This window comes from Nycticebus coucang, chromosome 6 (genome assembly GCF_027406575.1).
Source record: "Nycticebus coucang isolate mNycCou1 chromosome 6, mNycCou1.pri, whole genome shotgun sequence".
Lineage (NCBI taxonomy): Eukaryota > Metazoa > Chordata > Mammalia > Primates > Lorisidae > Nycticebus > Nycticebus coucang.
Genome location: NC_069785.1, coordinates 6,579,885 through 6,604,541, shown reverse-complemented (window position 1 = coordinate 6,604,541; position 24,657 = coordinate 6,579,885). Strand labels below are relative to the sequence as shown.

Genomic DNA, 24,657 nt, shown 5'->3' with positions numbered 1-24,657 from the left:
AGCCACTTCCGTAGCAACCAAAATCCCAAGTAGGCCTTGCCTGACAGACAGAATTCTGCAGGGAAGTCAGGCACCGTATAGCATCCCCAAACTAGCTGGTGTGAAGCAATACGTTCTTTACAGGAATGGAGTCCCAGCACTCTAAGTCACGTACAATCCCTTAGATCTTTCTAAAATAAAGATTCTGATTTAGTAGGTCTAAAGTGGGGACTGCGATTCTGCACCTGCAGAACATGTTTAGTGCAATATTTTCATGCTTTCACTCTGAAGACCAGTGGTGCACACACCAAAATTGACAAAAGTTCAGGGTGTATAGAAAACAGAAGGCGTATTTGCAAAATTATTTATTTACATTTTAAGCTTACATTAAAATCTCTCTAGAATAGGATGGCTAAGATGAAATATACAAAACCAATATAAACACATACACATTATTCCTTATCCAAACGGAAACCTAGAGATGGCTTTACATAAACTCAGATTTTCCTTCACAAAACTAACATTCCCTTACATCGTGCCATGATAATGCCTTCCAAAGAATTTTTTTTTTTTGCAGTTTTTGGGGGCTGGATTTGAACCCACCACCTCGGGCATATGGGGCTGGCACCCTACCCCTTTGAGCCACAGGTGCCGCCCCCAAAGAAGAATTTTTTTTTTTGTAGAGACAGAGTCTCACTTTATGGCCCTCGGTAGAGTGCCGTGGCCTCACACAGCTCACAGCAACCTCCAACTCCTGGGCTTAAGCTATTCTCTTGCCTCAGCCTCCCAAGCAGCTGGGACTACAGGCACCCACCACAACGCCTGGCTATTTTTTGGTTGTAGTTTGGCCGGGGCCGGGTTTGAACCCGCCACCCTCGGTATATGGGGCCGGCACCTTACAGACTGAGCCACAGGCGCCGCCCCCCAAAGAAGAATTTTTTAAAGAGCCTTGCTCTGTACCTTGGCAGGAGTGTAGTGGCATGATCATAGCTCATAGTAGTCTCCAATTCCTAGGCTCAAGTGATCTTCCTGCTTTAGCCTCTAGAGCATCTAGGTCTACAGGCATGTGCCACCAAGCCTAGCTAAGTTTATTATTATTTATTTTTTTTCTGTTGCCCAGGCTGGTTTCGAACTCCTAGCTTCAAATGATCCCTGTGCCTTGGCCTCTCAAAGTGCTGGGATTAATAGGCATGAGGCCACTGCACCTAGCTCCCAATGAGAATTTAACTTGTGTGATTCAAAAAAGCTGAGAAGCAAAAAGCTACCTTTGACTTGTTAAACAGCTATCCATGTGCCATATAACCAAAACTGTCTTTCCGCACCGAGATGCTCAAATAGGTCCAGACCTGACATAATGAATATGCTTTAGATGTAAGTGCTTTGGTTATTAGGCTTTAACGTGGTTTTGGAATTACTTGTATAATTATCACTCCAGTTAGTCATTATAGGTAATCCATCCAAAATAACGTTTGTCTTAATACTATCACAAAGCACCTGGCCTTCCCTTGATTGGAAATGTCTTTAAGAGGCTGACAATAGCAACACATTTTTCCTTCACTCGGCAAAAAGAAATTACATACATTACTAAATAAATTTATTTCCCACATTAAAAAAAAAAACCTATAGTCTACCATAAAGCCTTATTTATTTTCTAAGAAAAAAGTTTCTTGTAATAATACATCCCCTGGGTATCAGTGCATTATTGAAGTATTAGACCCATGAGATCCCTTCCCACACCTCAAAAACCTGTGAATTCATGATGCGTTTATGTAAAATGCATGGAAGCCTAAATATAGTAGCTCTGGGAAGGACTCACATTTAAAATGGATTCTTTGTTTTCTAAAGATCTAATTGGTTTTTTAGGGGGGTTGTTTTTTAAAATCTAGATTTAATAAGTTTTAGAAAAATAAATAAAATACTGTCATCAGTTTTACCCCTCCCCTTCAATTCTCCCTTCATAGATCTGAGCTTATGAGTTCAGGCTTCTAAAAAGCAGAAAAAAGCAAAATAGGATAATGTGAGTTTTGGTATCCACATTTTCTGTTTCTTTGTGTAATGTATTATCATCACAAAGGCAAACTTGATTCCCTTTCCTTGAAATGAAGATCTCACCTTTTAAGACTATTTTAAATATTCTTAATGCAAAAGAAAATTTAAAAATCAGTGCTCTTAGTAAACAAGTCGCTGAATGCCGATAAAATATATAACATGTTTTGAACAGTGCTATTATAAAGTCTGAAAGCAAAATATAAACATGTAATTTTAACAGCTTACATTTAATCTCTTTTAAAGGTCTTTTAAAAGCTATAAGCTGTATTATACATATATGGCCAGTTAAATTCCCAGTCTAAACTATTCCTCAAAAATAACTGTTTCTTATGTTGATCTAGTTTTCTAGTCTCATAAGTAGAGGTAAAACAAGAAATTAAGCACCCAGATGTGGTTAAATTAACTTTCATTTGAGCAGTGTTTTTTTTTTTTTTTTTTTTTTAATTTTGGATAAAGGGATTCTCAATGTAGTCTAAAACTTTTTAGAAAGTCACACTTATGTTCACTGTACATTTTACATACACATAAATACAAATTTATAGGAAACAAAGTAAGCTACACTTTTCATAATATAAAAAATAAAAATAAGAAATACAACAAATGTAATCACCAGTTAAGCCAGTTGAGAAATATGCTTGCTATTCTGCTCCAACGGTGATGACTGTAACTTGAACCATATCACTTACATTCACTACAGATGCTAACCCTTGACCTTAGCCTAGGCCTACCCATGGTTGTTTTTTGTTTGTTTGTTTTGAGACAGTCTCACTCTTGCCCTTGGTAGAGTGGTTTAGCATGAATGACAGCTCACAGCACTTTCAAGCTCTTGGGCTCAAGAGATCCTCCTGCCTCAGCCTCCCAAGTAACTGGGACTATAGACAACGCACCACCACGCCTGCTAGTTTTTCTGGTTTTAGTAGTGATGGGTCTTGCTCTTGTTCAGTTGGTCTCCAACTCCTGAGCTCAAGCAATCCGCCTGCTTCAGCCTCCCAGAGTTCTAGGATTACAGGCCTAAGCCACGATGCCCAGCCTTCTCCCCATAGTTTTAAGTGGAAAAAAAAAATTCTATTAAAGTTGATATCATATCAGCAGCTCAGTTTACTAGGAATATTTGCACTGGAGAAGAAAGATGTCAGGAAGACATGATAACAGATTTCAAATATTTTGAAATATAATTACAGGATTAAAAGGATTAAAATTCTTTTTCCAGAGCAAATCAGGACTATTGGATGATAAGATCTGTGCAAAAATTAAAAGGTCTGCTTCATCAGTGTAAAATCCCAGTCCTGCCCCGTCAGGGCTTGTCTGGTGAGAAATGTTGGCTTGGCAGGTAGGACTGATAGAAGACTGTCAGGCCTCAAGGAACCCCGAAGCTCCTTGACAGAAATTATTTTGTTGAGACTGAGTTTCTAACATGAATTCCTAGGCAGTTTTCTGTACCTTGTATTCCTCCCTGCAAAGCAGTATTTGACTTTGCTGTTACCTCCAGCAAATACCTGGAGATATTTGCTTGGCCCTCCAGGAAGACATCAAGTAAACTTTTCTGATCTAAATACTCTTCTGTTCAAACAGGTCGGGGGCTGTGATGAGCTCTGGTTGAGCCCTACCCCTAGTAACTCCTTCACCACCAGCTGGCAGAACTAAACTTGAAGCAGAGATTTTAATTGGAGGGCAAAAAACAAACAAAACAAAACCAGATCTAAAATATCTACCATTCTACAAAGTTCTGAGCTTGAGAAGGAAGGGAAGTTCCACTTGGTGCTCCTCTGGCTCGGACGGCCTACCAGTGCTTATCACAGTGAGAAACTTCTGATCAGATTTGAGGTATAGAAGGGGTAAGAAGCATGAAATTTTTGACCTATGTGAAACTCTTCCAAAAGTTAGAAGAGATTTTTAATTCTAAAATCAAGGCTTTTCTTTCCCAGAAGATTAAATTTACTATAAACATAGCAATAAAAACTCTACGATGGCTGTAGACATGTAAGACAAATAAATGAGGTTATATGGTTTATACATTTCAAATTCTTACAGAGGTCCTAAAGTAGTTCAGGAAGACAGTTTAAAGTGTTGTTCCCTGAGTTCTTGAGGCAATGGGAAAGGTAAATTCATGAACTTCAAGACCTAGAGACAGAAAACCCACATGGTCAGCTCATCTGTCAGAATTCTAAGAGTAGCTGTTTACTCCAAGATGTTTTGTTCAGTGCATTCCCTCTAGTTCAAATGCTTTAATAATGTGGCTTTATCTATTTCTTAGAAGCCAAGCTCCCAAATGAAACTTCTAAAGGTGGATGGGGTGGGAAAAAAGGCTGTTTAAAGAAAGTAAAGCTTTCACATTAGTTAAGAGTGCGGTTTGAATAAATTAGTTCGAAGTCTATAATATAAGGAGAGTGGTTAACACTGTCACAGGCATTATAAAATAGAATTCCAGACTCAGATGCCTTTTTCTGGCCTCAGTGGTTGTTGAGCTCAGCTAGCCTTTTTATCAAATAGAATTAAAATCTACTGGTTAATCCAGTCTACCAATTAATTAAAAGAACCATGATATTACAAACAGAATGGCTTTTCAGTATCCAAATGTGTAAACAACACCTAAATTTAGTTTTAAAACAAAGTTCATTAATAACCATTCTAATCAGATCTCAAACTTAAAACATCTGGACTTTATATACAGATCTGTGATAGTGATTAAGGAAAAACAAAACTCATTCAAAACTGGGATTTTAAAGTTCTTGAACTGTTTTCAGATATCCATCTTCTTGGCAGCCATTGGAGTATTTAAAAAAAAATAAAGTCAAGTCTTGGGAATAATTTAAACAGTGACATATGTAAATATTTGAAACTCCCATAAGGGTCTATGTAGTAAAATTAATTACGATGAGGCGGTGCCTGTGGCTCAAGGAGTAGGGTGCTGGTCCCATATGCCGGAGGTGGCAGGTTCAAACCTAGCCCCGGCCAAAAAAAAAAAGAAAAATTAATTACGATGAAGACGCCAATTCTGTTACTGGCAGTTTCAGGCTAGGCTTAATTTTAAGCCATTCAAGGTTAAAAAAAAAAAAAGGATTGAGAGAGCCTACTGAAATGTTCCATCTATTTCAGTAAAGTGCACGAATATAAGTGTATCCTTTGGTTTGGCTATGACCTCAGAGGAGGAGGAGAAGTCAAGGGGGCAGGCGTCAGATTCCTGACTATGTTGCTGAGGCTGGCAATCTTCTCTTCCAGGAGGTAATTTTTCTTCTCTGCTGTTTTCTGCCGCTGTTCAGTCATTTCCAGAGCTTTCAGTAACTGTGCGTTTTCAACATACAAACCCTTCACCACTGCATCTGCTGTAGTATTCTTGCAGAGCTAGAAACAGAACCAAAAACATCTTGACTCCATTTCTGTAATCCTTTTAGTTTTCAGTTCAAACCTAAGGACCGTTGTTTTATAAAGACAAATCACTTCTAGCAATTATATTCTTTTATTTTATAATACCACTTGAACATCAAGTGGGGCATCAGGGATGTAAGGGGAGCAAATCTACTTTTTCTAAGATATTTCTTTGCATAAAATGTTTGTAGAAGTTAGATTGTTATTTGAGGGCTACCAAATGAAAGGATTTTTCCTACCTAAATGATTTAGGTATCACTCCTTTATTCATTCTCTAAAATATCAAGTACTCGTATGACTTCTGAGGTGTAAGAGGTGAACCGTTTCAACTCCGCTATTCAACCACATAGGTTAAGCTTTCAACTCCTAACTACAATCTACTGATTATTTAAAAAATGTGGCTCAGATATGAGAACAAAGAGAGAAGATTTGGGCAGTTATTTTTCTTGAACTCCTCCTTTTTGGTACAGTGTAGAAGGTATACCCTTAATCTTCCTGGTTAGAATACACAGGGCTGCCTGGGAAGTGCCCAGCACATCTTGAGTAGGTCTCTAATTTTTCACATTACGTGGCTGGATACTTTCTAGACAGCCCCCATACAGTCTAGATTGGGGTCGTGGGAGAACTTGTTAGCAACCTGGGGATGCTTTTACTATTGCTTCTGCTCGTATTTTCCAAGCCCCTTTCCCATGTTACACCTTTAATTCCTCATTTGACACCCAATTTCAAACAGGGCAACTAAAATTGTATAAAGGTTTAAGGGAAGGAAAAGCCACTAACAAGGACTAACTTCTTCTTCTTTTTTTTTTTTTTTTAGAGACAGAGTCTCACTTTATGGCCCTCGGTAGAGTGCCGTGGCCTCACACAGCTCACAGCAACCTCCAACTCCTGGGCTTAAGCGATTCTCTTGCCTCAGCCTCCCAAGTAGCTGGGACTACAGGCGCCCGCCACAAGGCCCGGCTATTTTTTGGTTGCAGTTCAGCCGGGGCTGGGTTTGAACCCGCCACCCTCGGTATATGGGGCCAGCGCCTTACCAACTGAGCCAAGGGTAATGATGTGAATCCTAGCACCCTAATGCCCAGAACTGAGATGACCGGCAGGGGTGACAAACGTTCAGAACCTGCAGCTCTGTTGAACCTTCCTACTACAACTCCTCTTCCCTGCTTCCTCGCTCACCTCCCTTCTATGGTTCTTCATGACTACAGAGTAATTCAAACTCTCTGGCTCAGCCCTTCAGGCCCTCTGCTTCCCTGCTCATCTTCCCCTCTCTCGTCCTCTCCTTCCTCTCCTAGGACAGCACGAACTCGTAAGGCCTGAGAGTTTTTCCGTTTCCGCACCACGTCCATGGTCAGAACTCCATGATGGCCCACGGTCTTGAATGCCCTTCCCACCTTTCTTCACCCATTCAACTCTCAACCTTCCAGATTTAGTTTCAGAGGGCTCCAGGGAGCTTTCTTTAAATTCCTGGGTTGGACCAAGTATCTCTCTCTGGTCTTCCCCTCTACTGAAAACGAAAATAGGACAAACCCTATTTTATTTATTTTGGAACCCAGCCCCTGGCCAGATCCTTGGTGTACGGTAGGCACACGAGACTTTGCTTTCCCTGTGGGCAGGACTTTGTGGTGGTCACTGCTGTATTTCCACAGGACCTGGCACACAGTAATTGTGTGTTGAATGCATGAATAAAGGGTTGGACGAATATATGTGGATAGAACAGGACTTTCTCCTCTGTATTCAAATATAGGGCAACGGAAAGCTCCTGTCTACCTCTGAATTCAGAGTGGAGACTATTATTCTTAGGTTTTATGTATCTGGGGAATTAGGCCATGCAATGTCTGTCCCCTACCCCACGAGTCTTAACCTCAATTCCCAGAGAAGCCATAACACCCTCCTAGGGTAGTACTCTTTATGAGCCTCTTTAGTGGATGCACAACTAATTTATCTTTTTCTTTTTTTTTTTTTTTTAAAGACAAAGTCTTGCTCTGTTGCTCAGGCAGGAGTGTAATAGCATGATCATAGCTCACTGCAGCCTTGAACTCCTAGGCTTACATGACTCAAATGACCCTCCTGCTTCAGACTCTAGACTAGTTGGGACTGCAGACAGGCACCATCAATCCTAGCTGATCTGGGCACCCCTACCCCCCCCCCTTTTTTTGAGATGGGGTCTTACTCTGTTGCCCAGTCTGCACAACTAATATCTAAACAGTGAGGGAGGCCACATCTGCCACCAGAAGGTGAGATGGAGCAGGCTGCTTAATGGTCCCGGAATTGGGGGGTTCAGACTCTTAATTTGAAGCATATCTTTTTGGGTCTGGTGATAAAGTTATTTGGAACAGGAAAGCTAAAGTTTTATTTATTTATTTATTTTTTGCAGTTTTTGCCAGGGCTGGGTTTGAACCCGCCACCTCTGGCATATGGGGCCGTCGCCCTACTCCTTTGAGCCACAGGTGTGCCACCCCCAAAATTCTATTTATTACCTCTAATTTTTTTAATCAACATTTTCTGTTTATTTAAATAGGTACATTCTTAGCCAGGAAAATTCTATAAATATTGTTTGAGCTACAGAACCTGATTAGAAAAGCTTTAGGTCCATGTGTATTACTGTTAGCAAATATACATTTTATTTTTAATTTTTGAGACAGAGTCTCAAAGCTGTTGCCCTGGGTAGAGTGCTGTGGCATCACAGCTCACAGCAAACTCCAACTTTTGGGCTTAAGCGATTTTCTTGCTGCAGTTTTTCTATTTTTTAGTAGAGACGGGGTGCTCAGGCTGGTCTTGAACTCATGAGCTCAAGCAATTCACCCTCCTCAGCTTCCCAGAGGGCTAGGATTATAGGCGTGAGCCACTGTACCCAGACTCAAATATACATTTAAAAATTGCAGACAAATATATGCCTTAAAAGAGCTTTAGAAAAACTAATGCATGATACAGAATTCACATTTCTGGGGCAGCGTGGGGGAGAGTGGATCCTAAGTTCTTTTGGACATTTACAATAGAATTTGCCTTTATTGGACAACACAAATTAACAAATTAATGGCAATAAAGGGACATAAAACCAGAGCAAAAGCTGGAGTGTGAGGTGGGCGGACAGAGATGTCCAGAGAGGCTCACTTGTTCTTTGAGCTGATTCACTTTCTCCTGGAGAAGCCTCTTTACCAGTTTCAGCTTCTGTTCAACTTCCATCATTCGCTCCTCCATGACACTTACCAGGTGCTCCTGGCTTCCCTGAAAGGAAGTTTAAAAAAAAAAAAAAAAAAGTATATAATCATTTGAAAATCATGCCACACTTTAAAAATCCATTAATTTCCCCACAAGATGCTGACAGAAAAGGACAGCAAATGTCTTGCCTTTGTAACAGGAAGGATGAATTTCTGATGAAATAGGAGCTCTGAGCCCGGTGTGGGTTGCACATGTCAGCACAGTAACCCTCTCAGAGAAAGAATCAAAGATAACCAAAAAGAATCTTACCTGTGTTGTCCCCTGAGATAAAGCAAAATTCTTAAAACCCATAATTTAATACCTGTGTGTGCTGATTCTAGTAAAACGGGTATGCAAAGCAAATGAAAACATGGTTATTTGGCGGCGCCTGTAGCTCAGTGGGTAGGGCGCCGGCCCCATATACCGAGGGTGGCGAGTTTGAACGCGGCCCCAGCCAAACTGCAACAAAAAAAATAGCCGGGCGTTGTGGTGGGTGCCTGTAGTCCCAGCTACTTGGGAGGCTGAGGCAAGAGAAATCACCTAAGCCCAAGAGCTGGAGGTTGCTGTGAGCTGTGACATCACAGCACTCTACAGAGGGCAACAAAGTGAGACTCTGTCTCAAAAAGATGGTTATCGACCTTCCATCTGTGACTGTGCTCTTGACACCATGGGCCTCTCAACAAGGAACACGCCGAGTTCACTCAAGGCTGCCTAGTGTTTCCAGCCAGCTCACATCACGCGTGTCTGCTTTTCCTTTGACATGGCTGAGGACCGTGAGGGCGTTAGTGTTTCTTTCTTCATGATCATCAGACTCTTCTTGCCAGTTATTCTAGTCATCTGTCTCCCAATTTAACTTGTCAGTGGGAAGCAAACATCTGGATTGGGGGATGGGTTTATCAACAGAGCAGACTGCAAATTAAGGATCTTCTCCCCAGGAAGGACAGCTAGATGAAACAATAGGGCATTCTTCCTGTTCTCACACAGCAGTGAAGGGTTAAGGTGTGGGTGGGTTTGGGTGAGGAAAGAGAAAAACTAGAGAGATCAGAGTGTCACTGACTGCCCCCTTCCTCCCCTCACAGTGTTCGTTTCACATTTCAAAAGCTACTTAAAATGTTCAAGGGAAGCTCAGGTGTTAATGGCTGATGACACTTAAAAAAGTCTTTAAAGCCTCAGTTTAAAAAGCACAAGGAATGACCAAGCATGAGTTGAAAGCCAACATCTGTTTAGATATGAAACAACAGAACTTCATAAAAGAAACTAAACCATGTGATTTTTTTGATGACAAAAATTGTTTTTGGCCAAAGTCTAATGCAGACTTTGAGAATATTTAGCTTTTTATAAAGACTATGTTTTAAAAGATAAAGTGGCTTTTTAAAGTTTAAACATGCCTGATTTCCACTTGCCTAAAAAAAAAAAAAACAAAAAAACCTTAACAGGTAAGTCAAAGAACATGGCAAAAGAGTGGAAAAAGAGGAAAAACAAAGGTGTTCATATATTTAAATTTTATTTTATTGTTTCATCAAAATTTTCCCTTTTCCTGTTAAAAACTTTTATATCTCTTATACAAAACAGTATAAATAACCCAGATTTTCTTCAAATTCCATATACAAAAGTAGTAGTACCTTTTGTTAAAAATAGTGACAACATATGGAATGAGAAAAATATATAGAATACATCCTTTTGAGAATCTTAAATCCATGCTCTTTGAATGGTATAAATAAAAGGATTTGTAACAAGATGAAGTTGGTGAATTTGCTTCACAAGATCTTTCATCTCTACATCAATAAATCAGAGACATAATACTGCAAAGGCTTACACAGTAAAAATAAATAATTTAAAAGAGCACTGGACTCCGACATTTCTCAGCTTGGGTCTGTGTGGGCGCATGCGTGTGTGGTGCGTCTGTGTGTGTGTGTGTACGTATGTAGGTGGGGGGGGGCGTGTGCATTTGCATGTCTGCCAGGGTAAGGAAAGCCATCGGTAGCAGCCCAAGTTCACAGGTGCCCGATCCTTCTGTAGGAATCTGCGTGCAGTGCCCGCTGCTCCGGGAGCAAGGCCTAGAGAAAGAAGGCAAGTGGAACACTTCACCCTGGTGTGAAGACTGATTTTGGGGGGGTGACTAAATTCACACATTTATAATGCAAAGCAACTTCTTAAAGCACACACGTGAACACCACACATGCAAACAAAGCAACACAGAGGCAGAAGAGAGCACATCACGGCACACACGGAGACAACGTGCGGATTCTATCAGCATTCTGGATTTCTAGAACGAGTATCAGCTCGGTGGCGTGCTTGTGAGAGTAGTAGGTACCATCCTATCTGGCTGGAGGACTGTCTTGGACACAAAAATATTAACAACAGGTGTCTATCTGATCTAGAAGTAATTGGAATCAAAAGGTATTTTATAACACTCGTGGGTTGGGACGAGTGTGTGTGAGACAGCATTGTGTAGGATCCTGGCCAAAGCATTCGGCTTAGAAGGCCCAGAAAGAGCCTTTCTAGGTCAAGGTTTCATGATTCAATTATTTCAAGATGAGTTGGAACATCCCTCTAACACCCTACCAGCACAATTTGAGAATTTAATTTTAATTTTAGGAGGCTGAAGTGGTATGTAGAAAGCTTCTAAAAGCAGCTTTTTTAAGGCATATGAGACAAAGTTTTGAAACAACAGGCGACAGAAGTAATTCATAACCATAAAGCAGAGATATGTGCCAGGGCACAGCTGCCGTGCTGATGCCACTTTGGGGGTGTGAGAAAAAGAATAGGGGAATCCCTGATGTGAACAGACAGGCAAGGCAGCCCCAAAACAGAAGCAGCCCATCCAAAGCAGAAAGGATTCCACAAAGAAGTGCTTTGATCCTTTATTCCTAGTTCTGAGTTAACTAAATGGGCAAGCCCTAAAAGAAGAATGGTTATGAAGGAAGCACCAGAGAGAAATAACCATTCAAGGACCGAGATAACACAAGATTGTGACTGGTAGTGAGCTAAGACGATGCTAATTCAAAGAGGATGAGAAGGCCTTTATATTCTCAGTTTTCCAAAGTAGATCATTAAAACACTTCAATGAACTATGTTACAACTAGAAGACTGACTCCATGTTCTACTTTATTAGTTGTGGAAAGTCTCCACTTGTGAATTCCATGGAAATTGGCCGGCTACCCACTTCCAGTCCAAGAAAACTCAGGGTGCTTTGTTAGTCATGTGTACCCGAAAGTTATGCTAGAATTTTGTGACATTTTTGGCCTGAGGCGGGAACACTGGGCCAGGTGTGTGCTAGGATCAAGCAATCACGGTACTTCATCTGCTACAGATGTGCAAGGAAGACCAGCGCACTTAATTACCCGGTTTAGAAGCGAAGCCCGCCAAAGCAGCACTTCAACAAACAAAAACACTGCAGTCCTGTGGATTAGAGGTAAAGTAGAACCCTCTGACAGAGGATTTTGATTACTTTACCCCTGCTTTCGAATTGGCACAACTTTCAGACCAACAGGCAAAATCAATTAGGAGATGAGAGTTTACTGCGAGAGGGAGAAGAGCGTCCCACCTGCGGCGCGTGGGGCTCTGAGGCCCTGCTCTCGAGTTCCTCCTGCAGGCGCTGGTTTCTCCTCTCGGCCTGCAGCAGCTGGTGCTGCAGCTGCAGAAACTGCTCCCTGGACACCGTCGGACAGGCTGGCTGCTGGGGCAGCTGCAGATCCCAGGCGTGAGGGGACAGGCTAAGCGTCACAGTGGACCTCGGGTGTGGCATCTGCAGGACAAGCACAGGCCTGGTCAGCTGCGGTGCCTTCAGCCCCAGAGCTGCCGTTGCACGTGTAAGGCAGAGAGTGATGGAGCCTATGAACTCGGTCACGGCCTCACACCCACTGACAATGGACGGGGACAGTGCGTGAGCCTGACAGATATGAAAATTGAAGAGCATTTTGCTCAGGAGATAACGTGATTAGTGACCAAGCAGGCTTTCCTAAAAGTTATAGATTTTAAAAGCAGCTCTTCCCTACTCGTGAGAGACCATAAGGGCATGAAATACATGAGGCACAGAATCTGTCGGAACTCTGTCTCATTTTTTCTCACACTGAAACATTTAATTACCAGCCACCTCTTTTCACAATTGGGATTAGAGTAGGAAAGTCAGGGGAGAAAGTGGTTTTGTGTTAGGGTTTTGTCACTTATGCTTCATAAAGATTCTTTCAGGCAAGTGTTCAGTGCATACATATTTTCTGACCCCAAGTTAGTTATCTTTTCAAAGAATCTGATCTTACATGTAGAATTACTTTAAACTATCTTTGTCACTGTGTACTTACCCCCCTTAAATTAAAAATAGCACAGTAAGACAATTCTGGGGCATACGGCCACGGTATCGGACTATACAGATACTGAAAGATTTGTTCAGGAAATGGTATGTGCATGGACATGCCAGCCAGGGGAGGGGAGGGGGGGAGGGTAGGGGAGCGGAGGGAGGAGGCACTATGGCCCGGTTAGCAAGCACACCGCCTCACACCTGCAGACTCTCAGGGCTCCACAGAAAGCATGCAACACACGACCAAGTGCCGAAGTCAAGGAGGGGAGAAAGGACCTCTCAGGGTCAACTATAATTAAATGTTATCATGAAACTTCAGAGCCACTATCCACTTCCTTTTTTTATTTAGACAGAGTCTTGCTCAGTTGCCCTGGGTAGAGTGCTGTGGTGTCATAGTTCAATCTCAAACTCTTGAGCTCAAGAGATCCTCTTGCCCCAGCCTCCTGGGTAGCTGGGTCTACAAGTGCCTACCACAATGCTGGCTAGTTTTTCTATTTTTAGCAGAGATAGGGTCCCACTCTTGCTCAGGCTGGTCTTGAACTCTTGAGCTCAGGATAATCCACCTACCTCGGCCTCCCAGAGAACTAGGATTATAGGCGTGAGCCATCTAAATTTCTTGAAGTGGACCATTACCCATTTTGAAATACTCCTAGCGGTGGATTCAGAAGATCCACCACTTTATTTTTCATGAATAAAGAATATGGACAAGTATGATCCCAGGATTTTATATCAGTGGGATAATTTTCTTCATAATGATGCCTTCAATATTGAGAAGCCTGATGTAAATATAAAAAGAAATATGTATGCGCTTACAGCATAACGAAAATGAATACTGGCTCTTACCCACTTACTGTTATAGTCAACAGAAACGAATGTGTGAACAATGAGTTTCATGGGATGTCTCCATGCTATGGAAGTTTATTGAAAGAGAATGCTCTACCTTCACACACTATCTCGGGCAGAGAACTGCACCCTTCTCTGCTACTTCCAACCACTGAGTTCTAGGTACAGGTTAGCCACAGACAAAACAAAAACAGAAGAAAATTACAGGAGTTATAAAAAGAGTTAGAAAAGTATGAGTTATCAAAAGAAAAAGAACAGTGCCAATTGTGTACACCATATACGTGAATAAGAGCACAGGAAGGACCAACACTTACATTTTTCTGGTTATAAATTTTACAGGTCTTAAAATATCTCATGGCTTTACATCTGCATCCTCACCTATAATCTGGGTGGTCCGTGAGCTTGCCACTTTTACCTGTCTCCATCCCAATATAATTATGTAGAAGATTCCAGGTCCAGGATGGAAAGGATCTCAGGTTAAACCCTTTGTCACAGGGGAAGCAGAACACAGTATGAACCACAAAACACTTCGGTTGTTCAGGTGAACTGTTGGCTATCACAGAAGCACCCAGCAGATTTGAGTTGCTAATATAGTCTATAATCCTTTTCTTAACTGTTCAAAATGAATTGCTACTTTTTTTTTTTTTTTTTTTGGCCGGGGCTCGGTTTGAACCCACCACCTCTGGCATATGGGACCGGCACCCTACTCCTTGAGCCACAGGTGCTGCCCTGAATTGCTACTGTTAAACATTACCTTACATAGCTGCAAAAGCCCTGAAGTGGGAGTCAAATTCTAGCCCTGATTCTTCCCGTTCCCGTCTCATGATTTGCTGTCTTTAATGACAGTGACGTAGAGTATGTGTTGCATTAGATCAGTGGCTTCTAAACTAGCATGTAGAGATGAAGAGAGACCCCTTCCCTCAAGGGAATGCGTATGTCAGTTTAGAATCACCTAGAAAGCTTTTCTCAAATTCCCTGATCCCAAATATTCTGATGCAAGAACTTCCTCCTGCCTGCCTAGTACCCAGGCCCCCAAGCAAGTAAGAATCCCGGTGGAGTAAGGAGTGCACCTATCCCTCAGGTGAACTGGGCTCAAAAGGTGGTACGAAACCACTGTGCAGCCTTCAGATTGGCCCAATCTACAGAAAGCATAATAGAAATAACAATCCAACTTGTAAGGGGGGAGTGGTTAATGGTTAAGGGTTTCTGTCTGGGCTAATCAAAAGGTTTTGGAAGTAGTGGTAAGAGCCGCACAACACTGTGCCTGTAATTAATGCTACCACATTGTACAATTAAAAATCATTAAAAAGGCCAATTTTATGGTCTGTATATATTTACAAAAGTTTTAAAAAGTCAAGGATATGATATATCAAAACTCACTGATTTGTACATGTTAAATGTGTAAACTGGGTATCTCAACAAAGCTGTTAATCCAGCCTATATAAATCTATGTATGGTATTAACAGTTGAGTCTAATTCCCTAAAGAAAGTTCCATCAGATAGTGTCTGAGATATTCTTTTCAGTGTTCGAGTTGAAAATTCCTGCCTTTTCCTTATTTATTCAGCTCTAGTGCCAAGAACACTCAATTTCCCGCACCTTTTAGCAACTATTTACTGTTAGATCAGGGGAAAAAATAATGAGAGGAAGTTGCTTTTGACTGCTGGGACTAGGAGAGCAGGTCGGGGAAAACTCAGCCTGTGGCAGAGCCCGGGGAGGCTCTTGGGGCGACGAAGTGCACCCTGTTACTGTCCAGTGTGCTGCTAAACGTACTGGGCTTAGCTTCAGATGTCTGACTCGTTAGAGCATATAATTATTTCATCAGAAAAGCAAGTCCTCATCCTTCACAGCTCAAGGTTTTGAATACATTTCTTATATGCTGTCAGAAAAGAAAAAATGGTTTGGATTTCATTATTTATACTTTCATAAATTGCCCCATTAGTGGATAAGTCAGGGAACATAAAATTGATAGAAGCCTCAGTGGTTCTTTAAACGTCAGTCCACGTGCTTTCCCACATTCATATTTAAAACCAAGCAGATTTGTAAAGTGACCTTTGCATGTGTCCAGCTTTATAAGAGAAAATATTTAAATCTCTCCATTCCTTTCTAAATTCTGGCTTAATAAATAGGTATATACAGTACTTTTTAAGAACACAAAGACGTTTCCTACTTTATCTATAAATTTTACAGTTCACTAAACATTGGATTGACTAATATTTTCATCTAGTCAAAGTAAGCAGCTCAGTGAAATTTTACTTACTGGAGGATTTGTATGTAAGTTGTTTTATATTCTATAACTGAACTCGAAGCTGATCTAGCAGACTGGAATGAACATACAAGCTAATAACATTTTTTTTTTTCCCCTGAGACAGGGTCTTGCTCTGTGGCATCATCATAGTTTGCTCACTGCAACCTCAAACTCCTGGGCTCCAGTGATCCTCCTGCCTCAGCCTCCCATGTAGGAGTACATGGGACAACAGGAGCCCACCACCATGCCCAGCTAATTTTTCTATCTTTTGTACAGACGAGGTCTCGCTCTGTTGCTCAGGCTGGTCTCCAATTCCTGGCCTCAAGCAATCCTCCTGCCTCAGCCTCTAAAAGTGCTAGGATTACTATGCCCAGCCCAAGCTGACAAGTCTTACAAATCCAGATTTATAAGCTGTATCTCCCACAAGGCAATGTTGAGTTATAAAAACTTCTAAATAGTAACCAGCACTAGCTCGCAAATTCGCTGCAGGCATCTCCTAACCGAAGGGGTGGGTAGAAAGCAATGTCAATATAATGTTCCAATATATAAGCCACACACAAACACAGGGACGATGAGAGAACTCTGGGCCCTGGCCACAGTGTCAGGCAGAGTCCCTGCCGCCTGACCTGAGTTTGTGAAGCACAGGTCTTTGCATTTGATGTCAACATTATTCCTTCCTCTGCAAAGCAGTATGGATTCTTACGACAGAGTAAGGAAGCAAAAATGTCCATTAAACTTGGTAAGACGGACCAGAAACTTCAGCTTGGCAGGGTACTTGGATTCTCACAACAGGAATTCAATGCCGTATCTACTCTCTCCCAACAAATGGCTCATTCATGGATTAAAATATTCTTCATGGCTTAGCCATCTGCTTAGAAACTTACCTCCGTGAGCTGCCCATCCAGTTTTACTTGTTTCTTTTTCAGGCCTTCATTTTCCAAATGAACTGTTTCTAATTCTCGTTCAAGGGAATTCATCTGACTAACCTGTTAAAAAACCAGAAAATTCCCTTTAAAAAGCCTGAGTTGCTCTGCTTCACTTTGACAAATCTATGCTAGTCAGAAATCTCGACTCTTGGAAGAAAGCCAAGATAGTTCAGCCATGGAAAACAACAAACAATGCAATCCAGGGCCTTGCTTACTTTAAGGAACAGTTTTAATCACCAGTCCTCAGAACAGATTCCTTAAGACAGCTGGCTTTTAAACTTGGATGCCACCCACTGGAAGAAATCCGTTTTATCTTACAACACAGCACAACAACCCACATGTACATATATATGCACAATCAGTCCCAAGGGTATATATCTGAAATACTTATCGTCACCGTGAGCCAGGCACTCTGACATTTTCCAGTATATTCTACTAATAAAAAATGGTTATTTTCCCTAAGTCAATTTCATAATCCTCTATTGTGGATCTACAGTGGGAAAAACACGGCCTTAAGGCAAAGTTAAATGTTTAAAATTGAGAGTATATAAAACCTGATTTATACAACTCCTTTCTCTGTCTTACTAATTTTTTTAAAGACAAATTCTCACTCTGTCACCCCAGCTGGAGTGAAGAGGTGATATCATAGCTTACTGTAGCCTCCAGCCCCTGGGCTCAAGCAATCTATACCCCTCGGCCGGCCTCCTGCATAGCAGGTAGGACCATAGTCATACACCACCATGCCTGGCTACTTTATTTTTATCTTTGTAGAGAGGGGATTGTGTTTTATTGCCCAGGCTGGTCTTGCATTCCTGGCATAAGGGATCCTCCCCAAATTCTGGGATTAAGGGCATGAGCCGTTGTGCCTAGCCCTTCTCAATTTTAAAGATGAAATTTGAAGATTTTATGAGTATTCATTTTTGGAATTTTCTTTACCACAGGAAGAACCCAGTGCGATAGAGAACAGTGGCAGTCAGAACATTGCTAAATAAGAAACGTGTGACACTATTCCAGAATGCTGAGTTTGCCTGTATCAAGGACAGCTGCGGAGAGCAGCAGGAATTGTTAAACAAAAGTGGAATCTTCCAAGTCCATTTAAAATTAATTGTTATTTAAAAACATGTCACAGTTCCCCTCATGAATAAAGGTTTAAAATTGAGAGTACATAAAACCCGATTTATACAACTCCTTTCTCTGTTTTACTTATTTTTTTAGAGACAAATTCTCTTTGATGAAACCCACTCTCTTTCTAAAATGTTTACTTAAATGTATCTGAAAGTAAATGGCATTTCCGCTTTGAGCACGCCTGGCCTTCCTGTTGCAAACAGTCATAATAAAATTTTTTTGAAATTTATGAATATTTTATTTCATTCTTCCCACATTTTTAAAGGAATTACTTTTTTTTTTTGAGACAGAATCTCACTTTTTCACCCTTGATAGAGTACTATGGCATCATGGCTCACAGCAACCTCAAACTCTTGGGCTCAAATGATCCTCTTGCCTTGGCCTCCCAAGTAGCTGAGACTACGGGTGCCTACCACAGTGCCTGGCTAGTTTAGTAGAGATGGGGTCTCTCTCTTGTTCAGCCTGATCTTGAACTCGAGCTCAAGCAATCTACCTGCCTCGGCCTCCCAGAGTGCTAGGGTTACAGGCGTGAGCCACCGCGCCTGGCTAGACAAACTACATTTTTAGGAAGGGAAAGTAATAGTGAAAATTCTGACTTATAGTTTAGAAAAAGAAAGAAAAATAAGTGACCACCACCATCCCAGAACAACAGTGGTCTAGAACTCTGATGTCTGGGATGAAGCAAACAGCGGGCTGCAGCCTGCAGCAGCCTGATCTTGTGGCTACCGGCTCGCACATGGCCTCCAGGGATCCCCACCTCCCAGCATTCATTCTCTTAAATAGACCCTTTCTACAGGACACCAGGGTGAGTCTGTGTGACAAACAGAATATAGCAGGAAATGTTGGTAAGTCACTTCCAAGGGTTCTCTTAACAGCACCACAGCTCTGCCTCGGTCTTTTGGTCTCATGTCTGTCTCATCACTCCCCCTCGGGGAAGCCGGCTACCATGTACAGAGAAAAGGCCCAGGTGGCGAGGAGCTGAGATCTCAGGCAATCAGCTAGCAAGGACCAGAATCCTCTTGCTAAGAGTTACATGAGTGCGCTTGGAAAGTAGATCCTCTTTCCCAGTGAAGCCTTCAGATAACTGCAGCCCTGCCAATATCTGGACTGCAACCTCCTGAGGGCCCGAGTCAGACCACCCAGCTAAGCAGCTTCTGGGTGCCTGACCCATTCAGAATGGGACAACAAATGCTTGAATTTGCCACACAGCAGTAAATAATACAGACTGTATTAAGATGTTTCTGATATCCAGGCTATAGGTACGTATTTTGCTAACTTACAAAGGCTTATAACACCAATGAAGATGGTTAACTGTCTTCTGTATTAAAGCTTAAAGTAAACTGCTCTTTTTACAGCCCTTATTCAATCAAAAAGAACTATGTACTATTTTAACAAGAGTACAGAAGCGTAAAGAGATATAAGGAAGAATTACAATATACCACTGTAATTGTTTCCTGAAACGCACAGATGACAAGGAACACACACTTGGGGACACATCACAGAGAGAGCACCGCACACAGCACGTTCCCGCAAAGCTCACCTTCCTGCTTGCAGGAGCTCTCTCTCTCTGAAACTGTTCACACTCTCTCTTTAAGTTAAACTTTTCTTGCTCTGTGGGTTTCACAGGACCTGATGGGTTTAGATGTTTTTGGTGCTTGGGAAGAAGACTGGATTCCAGTTGACGGACCTAATGACAAAGACAAAATGCCAATACAGTCATCCACCCAGGAAAACAAATACCAGGGAAGCTTCAGTTCAGCACTTGGGTCCTGTTGCAACTTTCTTTTCTGTGAAACCTGTCAATGCTTGAAGCCTCCTCTTCTGGATTTCAAAAGATCCTCTGTAGGTACATCTGGTTGGGTCTACAAGCCCAACACTGTAAGGACAAGACAGAATAGGGGACTCGGGGGTCTACTAACTCTCTGGGAGTCAAACAGTGTGTGTGCTGTGGCTGCCAAGGAGACGAACACAGCAGTTGCAGGCCCTTTTATTCTGACATAGCATTACTTTTAGGAGTGAATGAGGTGACGGTCCCCTCTACTCTATGTTGTACTGTTCACACCCGAAACAACTAAGTTCCATGAGGACAGGGACCCTGTTTCTGGCACAGAGTAGGTGTTCCAAATGGACAATTGCGACTCTTCAGAGCGTGCCCACTCAGAAGAGGTATGGAAGATGAGGTTAAGTATCACGGATCAGCTACATAGCAGAGGTAAGGAATTCAAGCATCAGTTTGATGATCGGAAAAGATAACCTTTACTGATCATTCCAACTTTGAAATGCTGAGTAATTTCCAGAGGGTACCCTTTTCTCTTTTAAGGGATTAGTTAGACCTATTAGCTCTAAGTTTTGCTGGTTTTGTACTCATGGTCTTGGTGCCAGACAATTTAATGAAAACTATATGGTTAACATCATTTCCGTGAGTCTGTAGTTTAGATATGAGGATTAAAAGTACCAATATAGTTTAATATAGAACTGCTTATACGAAGCAAAAGAAATGTTTTATAAACATAGGGAAAATTATGTGCAAGTACGATAAGTTATACATTCTTAAAAATAAGTCTGCCATAGCAGGATACTCAAATTCATGCCCTTGAACATTTCAATCATGTTAAACATTCATCTTCATATCAAACTAGTCATTTCCTGTCTTTCTTTTCTTTCTTTTTTTTTTGTAGAGACAGAGTCTTACTTCATTGCCCTCAGCAGAGTGCGGTGGCATCACAGCTCACAGCAACCTCCAACTTCTGGGCTTAGGTGATTCTCTTGCCTCAGCCTCCCGAGTAGCTGGGACTACAGGTGCCCGCCACAACGCTCGGCTATTTTTTTGTTGCAATTTGGCCGGGGCCGGGTTTGAACCCGCCACCCTCAGTATATGGGGCCAGCGCCCTACTCACTGAGCAACAGGTGCCACCCAAACTAGTCATTTTCAAACAGATGCCACCACATGCAACTTCTCAAGTCACCTTCTCCCGGGAGTGTGTGAGAGCTGCTTTGGTGCTGTGAACCACAGTGTGGAGTCTCTCATTCTCTTGCCAAAGCAGCTGCTGTTCCTCATTCATCAGATGGTCCAACTTGCCCCAAGAAGGCCTTTTCTGCAGGTTAGGGAACCCTGGTGAGTGGGTGGCTATCTCCGGGGCCCAGTTCTTAAGAGAGAATTGGAGAGTTAAGTAAGCCTTAAAAACAAGATGATGGGTAATTTCCATTTTGAGAAGGGTATCATATTTACCTAATGACAACAGTTCATATTAAGTTCCTTTCAACCCTTGCCTTTGTCTTCTCATGAAAGACATAAATATACATAAATATGAGAAAAATATGGAGTTTGTCTTTAAAAAAGGTTTGAAAATTCTTTGTTGAAAATGGTCTTTGGCAAAACAGCCCCATCAAGTCCAATAGCAAATATGATTGTAGTGCAAGTCCTAGTTCTATTTGGGACCCAAGTACATAGAGATTGGTGGCCAAAAACTGCCTGGGCAAGATAGTGAGACCTTGGTCTCAAAACCATGAAAACCAATCCTTTGTTTCTGGCTGGAAAACAAAAAAAAAAAGTCTTCTTTGAGCCTAGAAAACACTCTCTACTCTTTTGATTGATGGGGGACACAAAGGGAACTCTGAGATGCACTGCCAGCTCGCGAGCTTCCACAAGCCTAACTCCACTGTCATTTTCACACTCGCAATCATATCCTTTTTTAGAATCCAAAGCACAGACTGTCTGTGCAATTAAGGGCTGAATTCGGGAATATGCTTTAAGCTACGAAAGTGATTTTTTGGATCTTGAAAGTCATTTAAAAAAATAAAAATAAAATAACACAACTACATAAGCCTCCTGCCTTGTAAGTCAAACATGAGAAAAAAAAAAAAAAGGTACAATCTCATTTTGAGAAAAGTGTCAGTCCAGAAGTAATTTGTTAAAAAAAAGTTCCACCAAGAGATAGAATAATTGAATCAGTGCCTCCTTTTACTGGAGGACAAAATCTTAACATCTACCCCAAGACTGACATCTACATGTTCTTAATTTATTTGTGTACTGGTAAAGCAGCATCGTGATGTATTAAAATGAGATAGTCTCTCCACCACCATCACAGTGCACCAGACGGCTGACACCTCAGCCAACACTTCCTGGCCTTTCTGGCATCACAGCAAAAACCCATTTGGTAGCAATGAATTATTTCCCGAAATTCAGTACTAACGGGTGTCCCAAAAGTTGCCCCTACAGTTCCATCCACAGGGAAAACGAGAAATTGTAGCTAAATGTCCCTTTATTCACAAAATACAATTTCCCATTTTCCCCATGGAAGGCGACTTTAGGGGTGACCTTTGAGGCATCCCGTATTGTTTTACGCCATAGTTTTCTTTTCCAGCAAATGTTTTAGTTTAGTTTTCTTTTTTTCCCAGCCTGTTTGTGTGTGTTTCCTAGATAAATTTCTTGCAACATTTTTCTTGATTTAATTTTTTTCGGGTCACATGAACGCTTTTATCTGTAATTTTACTAAGAAAACATTTTAGTTTTATTACTACAAAACTCAACTTAGCCATGGTCTTCTGACTTGCTGAGTATAAAAACTACCTGTTTTGTACCACGATTCCACTTATACAAAGTTCAGAAAAAAGCATCTCTAATCTATAGCAACAGAATATGAAAGTGGTTCCACTGGGGTTACCAACTAGAGGACACAAGGAGAGCCAGCTAGGTGAGGGAAATGCTCTCCATTTTGATCTAAGTAGCAGTAACACAAACACACACAGAGATACGTAAACTATATATATTTATGTATACCTATATAGACACATAAAAATAATCAAGTGATAGACTTAAAACTTGTGCACGTTACTGGAAAAAACTTATACCTCCATAAAAAAAGAAATTACCTTGTCGCCAGCATTCTGAAGTCGCTGATGTAAAGACACCACTTCTTGTGTTAAAGCCTCCTTCTCCTGCTGAGTTACTCGTAGGTCAGCTTTAATCTGAGACATTTGCAGGTTCACACTCTGCAGGGCATCTTCTAAATCCTGAACCTGCGTCATGAGAACAGTCTTACCCCACCACACAGATTCGTGTGCCCGACCTTTAGCATGTCTGGGAATGAATGAACAAGGACCAAAGAACTCCAAGGTCACCTCTATTCATATTTACTACACCCAGCTTTCTTTTCAGTAGCTCCATGACAACCCAAGATGTTATATATATTTATAGGACGCTAAATTTTATTGAGGACAATGACAAACTCTGCCTGGAGCAAGGTATTGCTGATACTGTCATCTGGTAGATTACCAAGCGCTCTCTTACAGAATGACTGAGGGCCAACTGGCATCACAAAAGATGATGTCACAGAATTTTGTAGAAATTATGTTTTAGCCTGTGGTGTTGCATTATAAAGGCTCTCTCAGTTGAAAATGAAAATACATACTTGTAGATTCCCATTGCACACTAAATCTCATAAATTAAAAAAACCCTGAAATTTATAAAAGGAATGTTGATTGAGATTGTTAACTATAGTAGGGCATGAACCAGCCTCAGAAGTTCTATTTCTAAATTAGGAAAAAGGAATCATTTTTGTACACTCTTCTCAAGCTTTCATAAGTAATTTCATAATTAATGGACATTAAGGAAGTAACATTTGTTTTATCATACTATAAAAATATGTCAAATGCTGCTCAAGCTGAATCATTCTGGGCCCGCTTTGGCAACTGCCACCTGATCTTTCTTTCCACTGGGATTTCTGATGGAAAACACAGGATGGCACTAGCTGTAAAGACAAGGTAAGAACTGTCTGCATACCTTTTGCTGGGAAGCCACCAGCTGTGATTTTAAGCTCTCACTTTGGTGCTCCCAAGACTTCTGTTCCTGCTTCATCGTAGCAATCCTGTGCTCTAAAAGACTTGATTTTGCCAGCTGGTTCAGGAAGAGAAGAGAGGCAGAGAGTGTTTTTATAAGTGTGTCTAGCTTTAATTTACACGCCTCCACTTCCATTGTCAAGATCGAGTACAATCTAACTATGTGGTGGAACAGGACAAGGTTAAAAAACAATTACTTTTACTGACTCTCTGTTCTACCCATAATTTTTTTTTTTCCGGGGATTGCCCATTTTTCTTTCTTACTGCCTCACATTTTCAGGGTGGAAGATGGAAGGCTGGAAGGCAGTTAGAAATCTCAAGAGTGTGCCATGGTAGGAGAATATGGAATACCGACTGCTAAGGCAATGCTTTCAGATCTGCTGGAGAAATATAATGGAAAAGTGTCTGAGTCCATGAAATAGATCTCAGATTATTAAAAACAATGTTTATATGATATACAACAAAACTTACGTAAATAACAGTAAGTAGCATTGTGATACATTAAAATGCAACAAAATTTATATTAAATAATAAAATGTTCTTATTTGTCTTTGAGAAAGAGTCTCACTCTGTTGCCCTGGGTTGAGTGCCATGGTGTAATCATAGCAATCTCACTCTTGGGCTCCAGCGATCCTCCAGCCTCAGCCTTCCTGAGTACCTAGGACTACAGGTGCCTGCCACAAGGCCCAGCTAATTTTTCTTTTTTTTTTTTTTTTGGCCGGGGCTAGGTTTGAACCCACCACCTCCGGCATATGGGACCGGCACCCTACTCCTTGAGCCACAGGGGCCG

General features: G+C 41.4%; 1 protein-coding gene across 9 annotated transcripts in view; it reads right to left on the bottom strand.

The window, feature by feature from the left end:
* Positions 1-340: 340 nt before the first annotated feature.
* The window catches only part of NIN (ninein), a 114,210-nt gene continuing 89,893 nt past the window's right edge, over positions 341-24,657 (bottom strand). For 3 of the 9 annotated variants that reach the window (XM_053596230.1, XM_053596226.1, XM_053596232.1), the window contains 8 exons: positions 23,812-23,925; positions 22,902-23,048; positions 20,996-21,175; positions 19,570-19,716; positions 16,863-16,964; positions 12,140-12,340; positions 8,506-8,619; positions 341-5,370 (listed from right to left, as the gene is read on the bottom strand). In XM_053596230.1, coding sequence (XP_053452205.1) covers positions 5,161-5,370; positions 8,506-8,619; positions 12,140-12,340; positions 16,863-16,964; positions 19,570-19,716; positions 20,996-21,175; positions 22,902-23,048; positions 23,812-23,925 — 1,215 coding nt within the window. In that variant the 3' untranslated portion in view covers positions 341-5,160. Of the gene's footprint in view, positions 5,371-8,385; positions 8,620-10,526; positions 10,650-12,138; positions 12,341-13,829; positions 13,891-16,862; positions 16,965-19,569; positions 19,717-20,995; positions 21,176-22,901; positions 23,049-23,811; positions 23,926-24,139; positions 24,245-24,657 lie in introns of those variants that run through there. The other 6 variants (XM_053596228.1, XM_053596233.1, XM_053596227.1 and 3 more) reach the window with 5 other exon arrangements.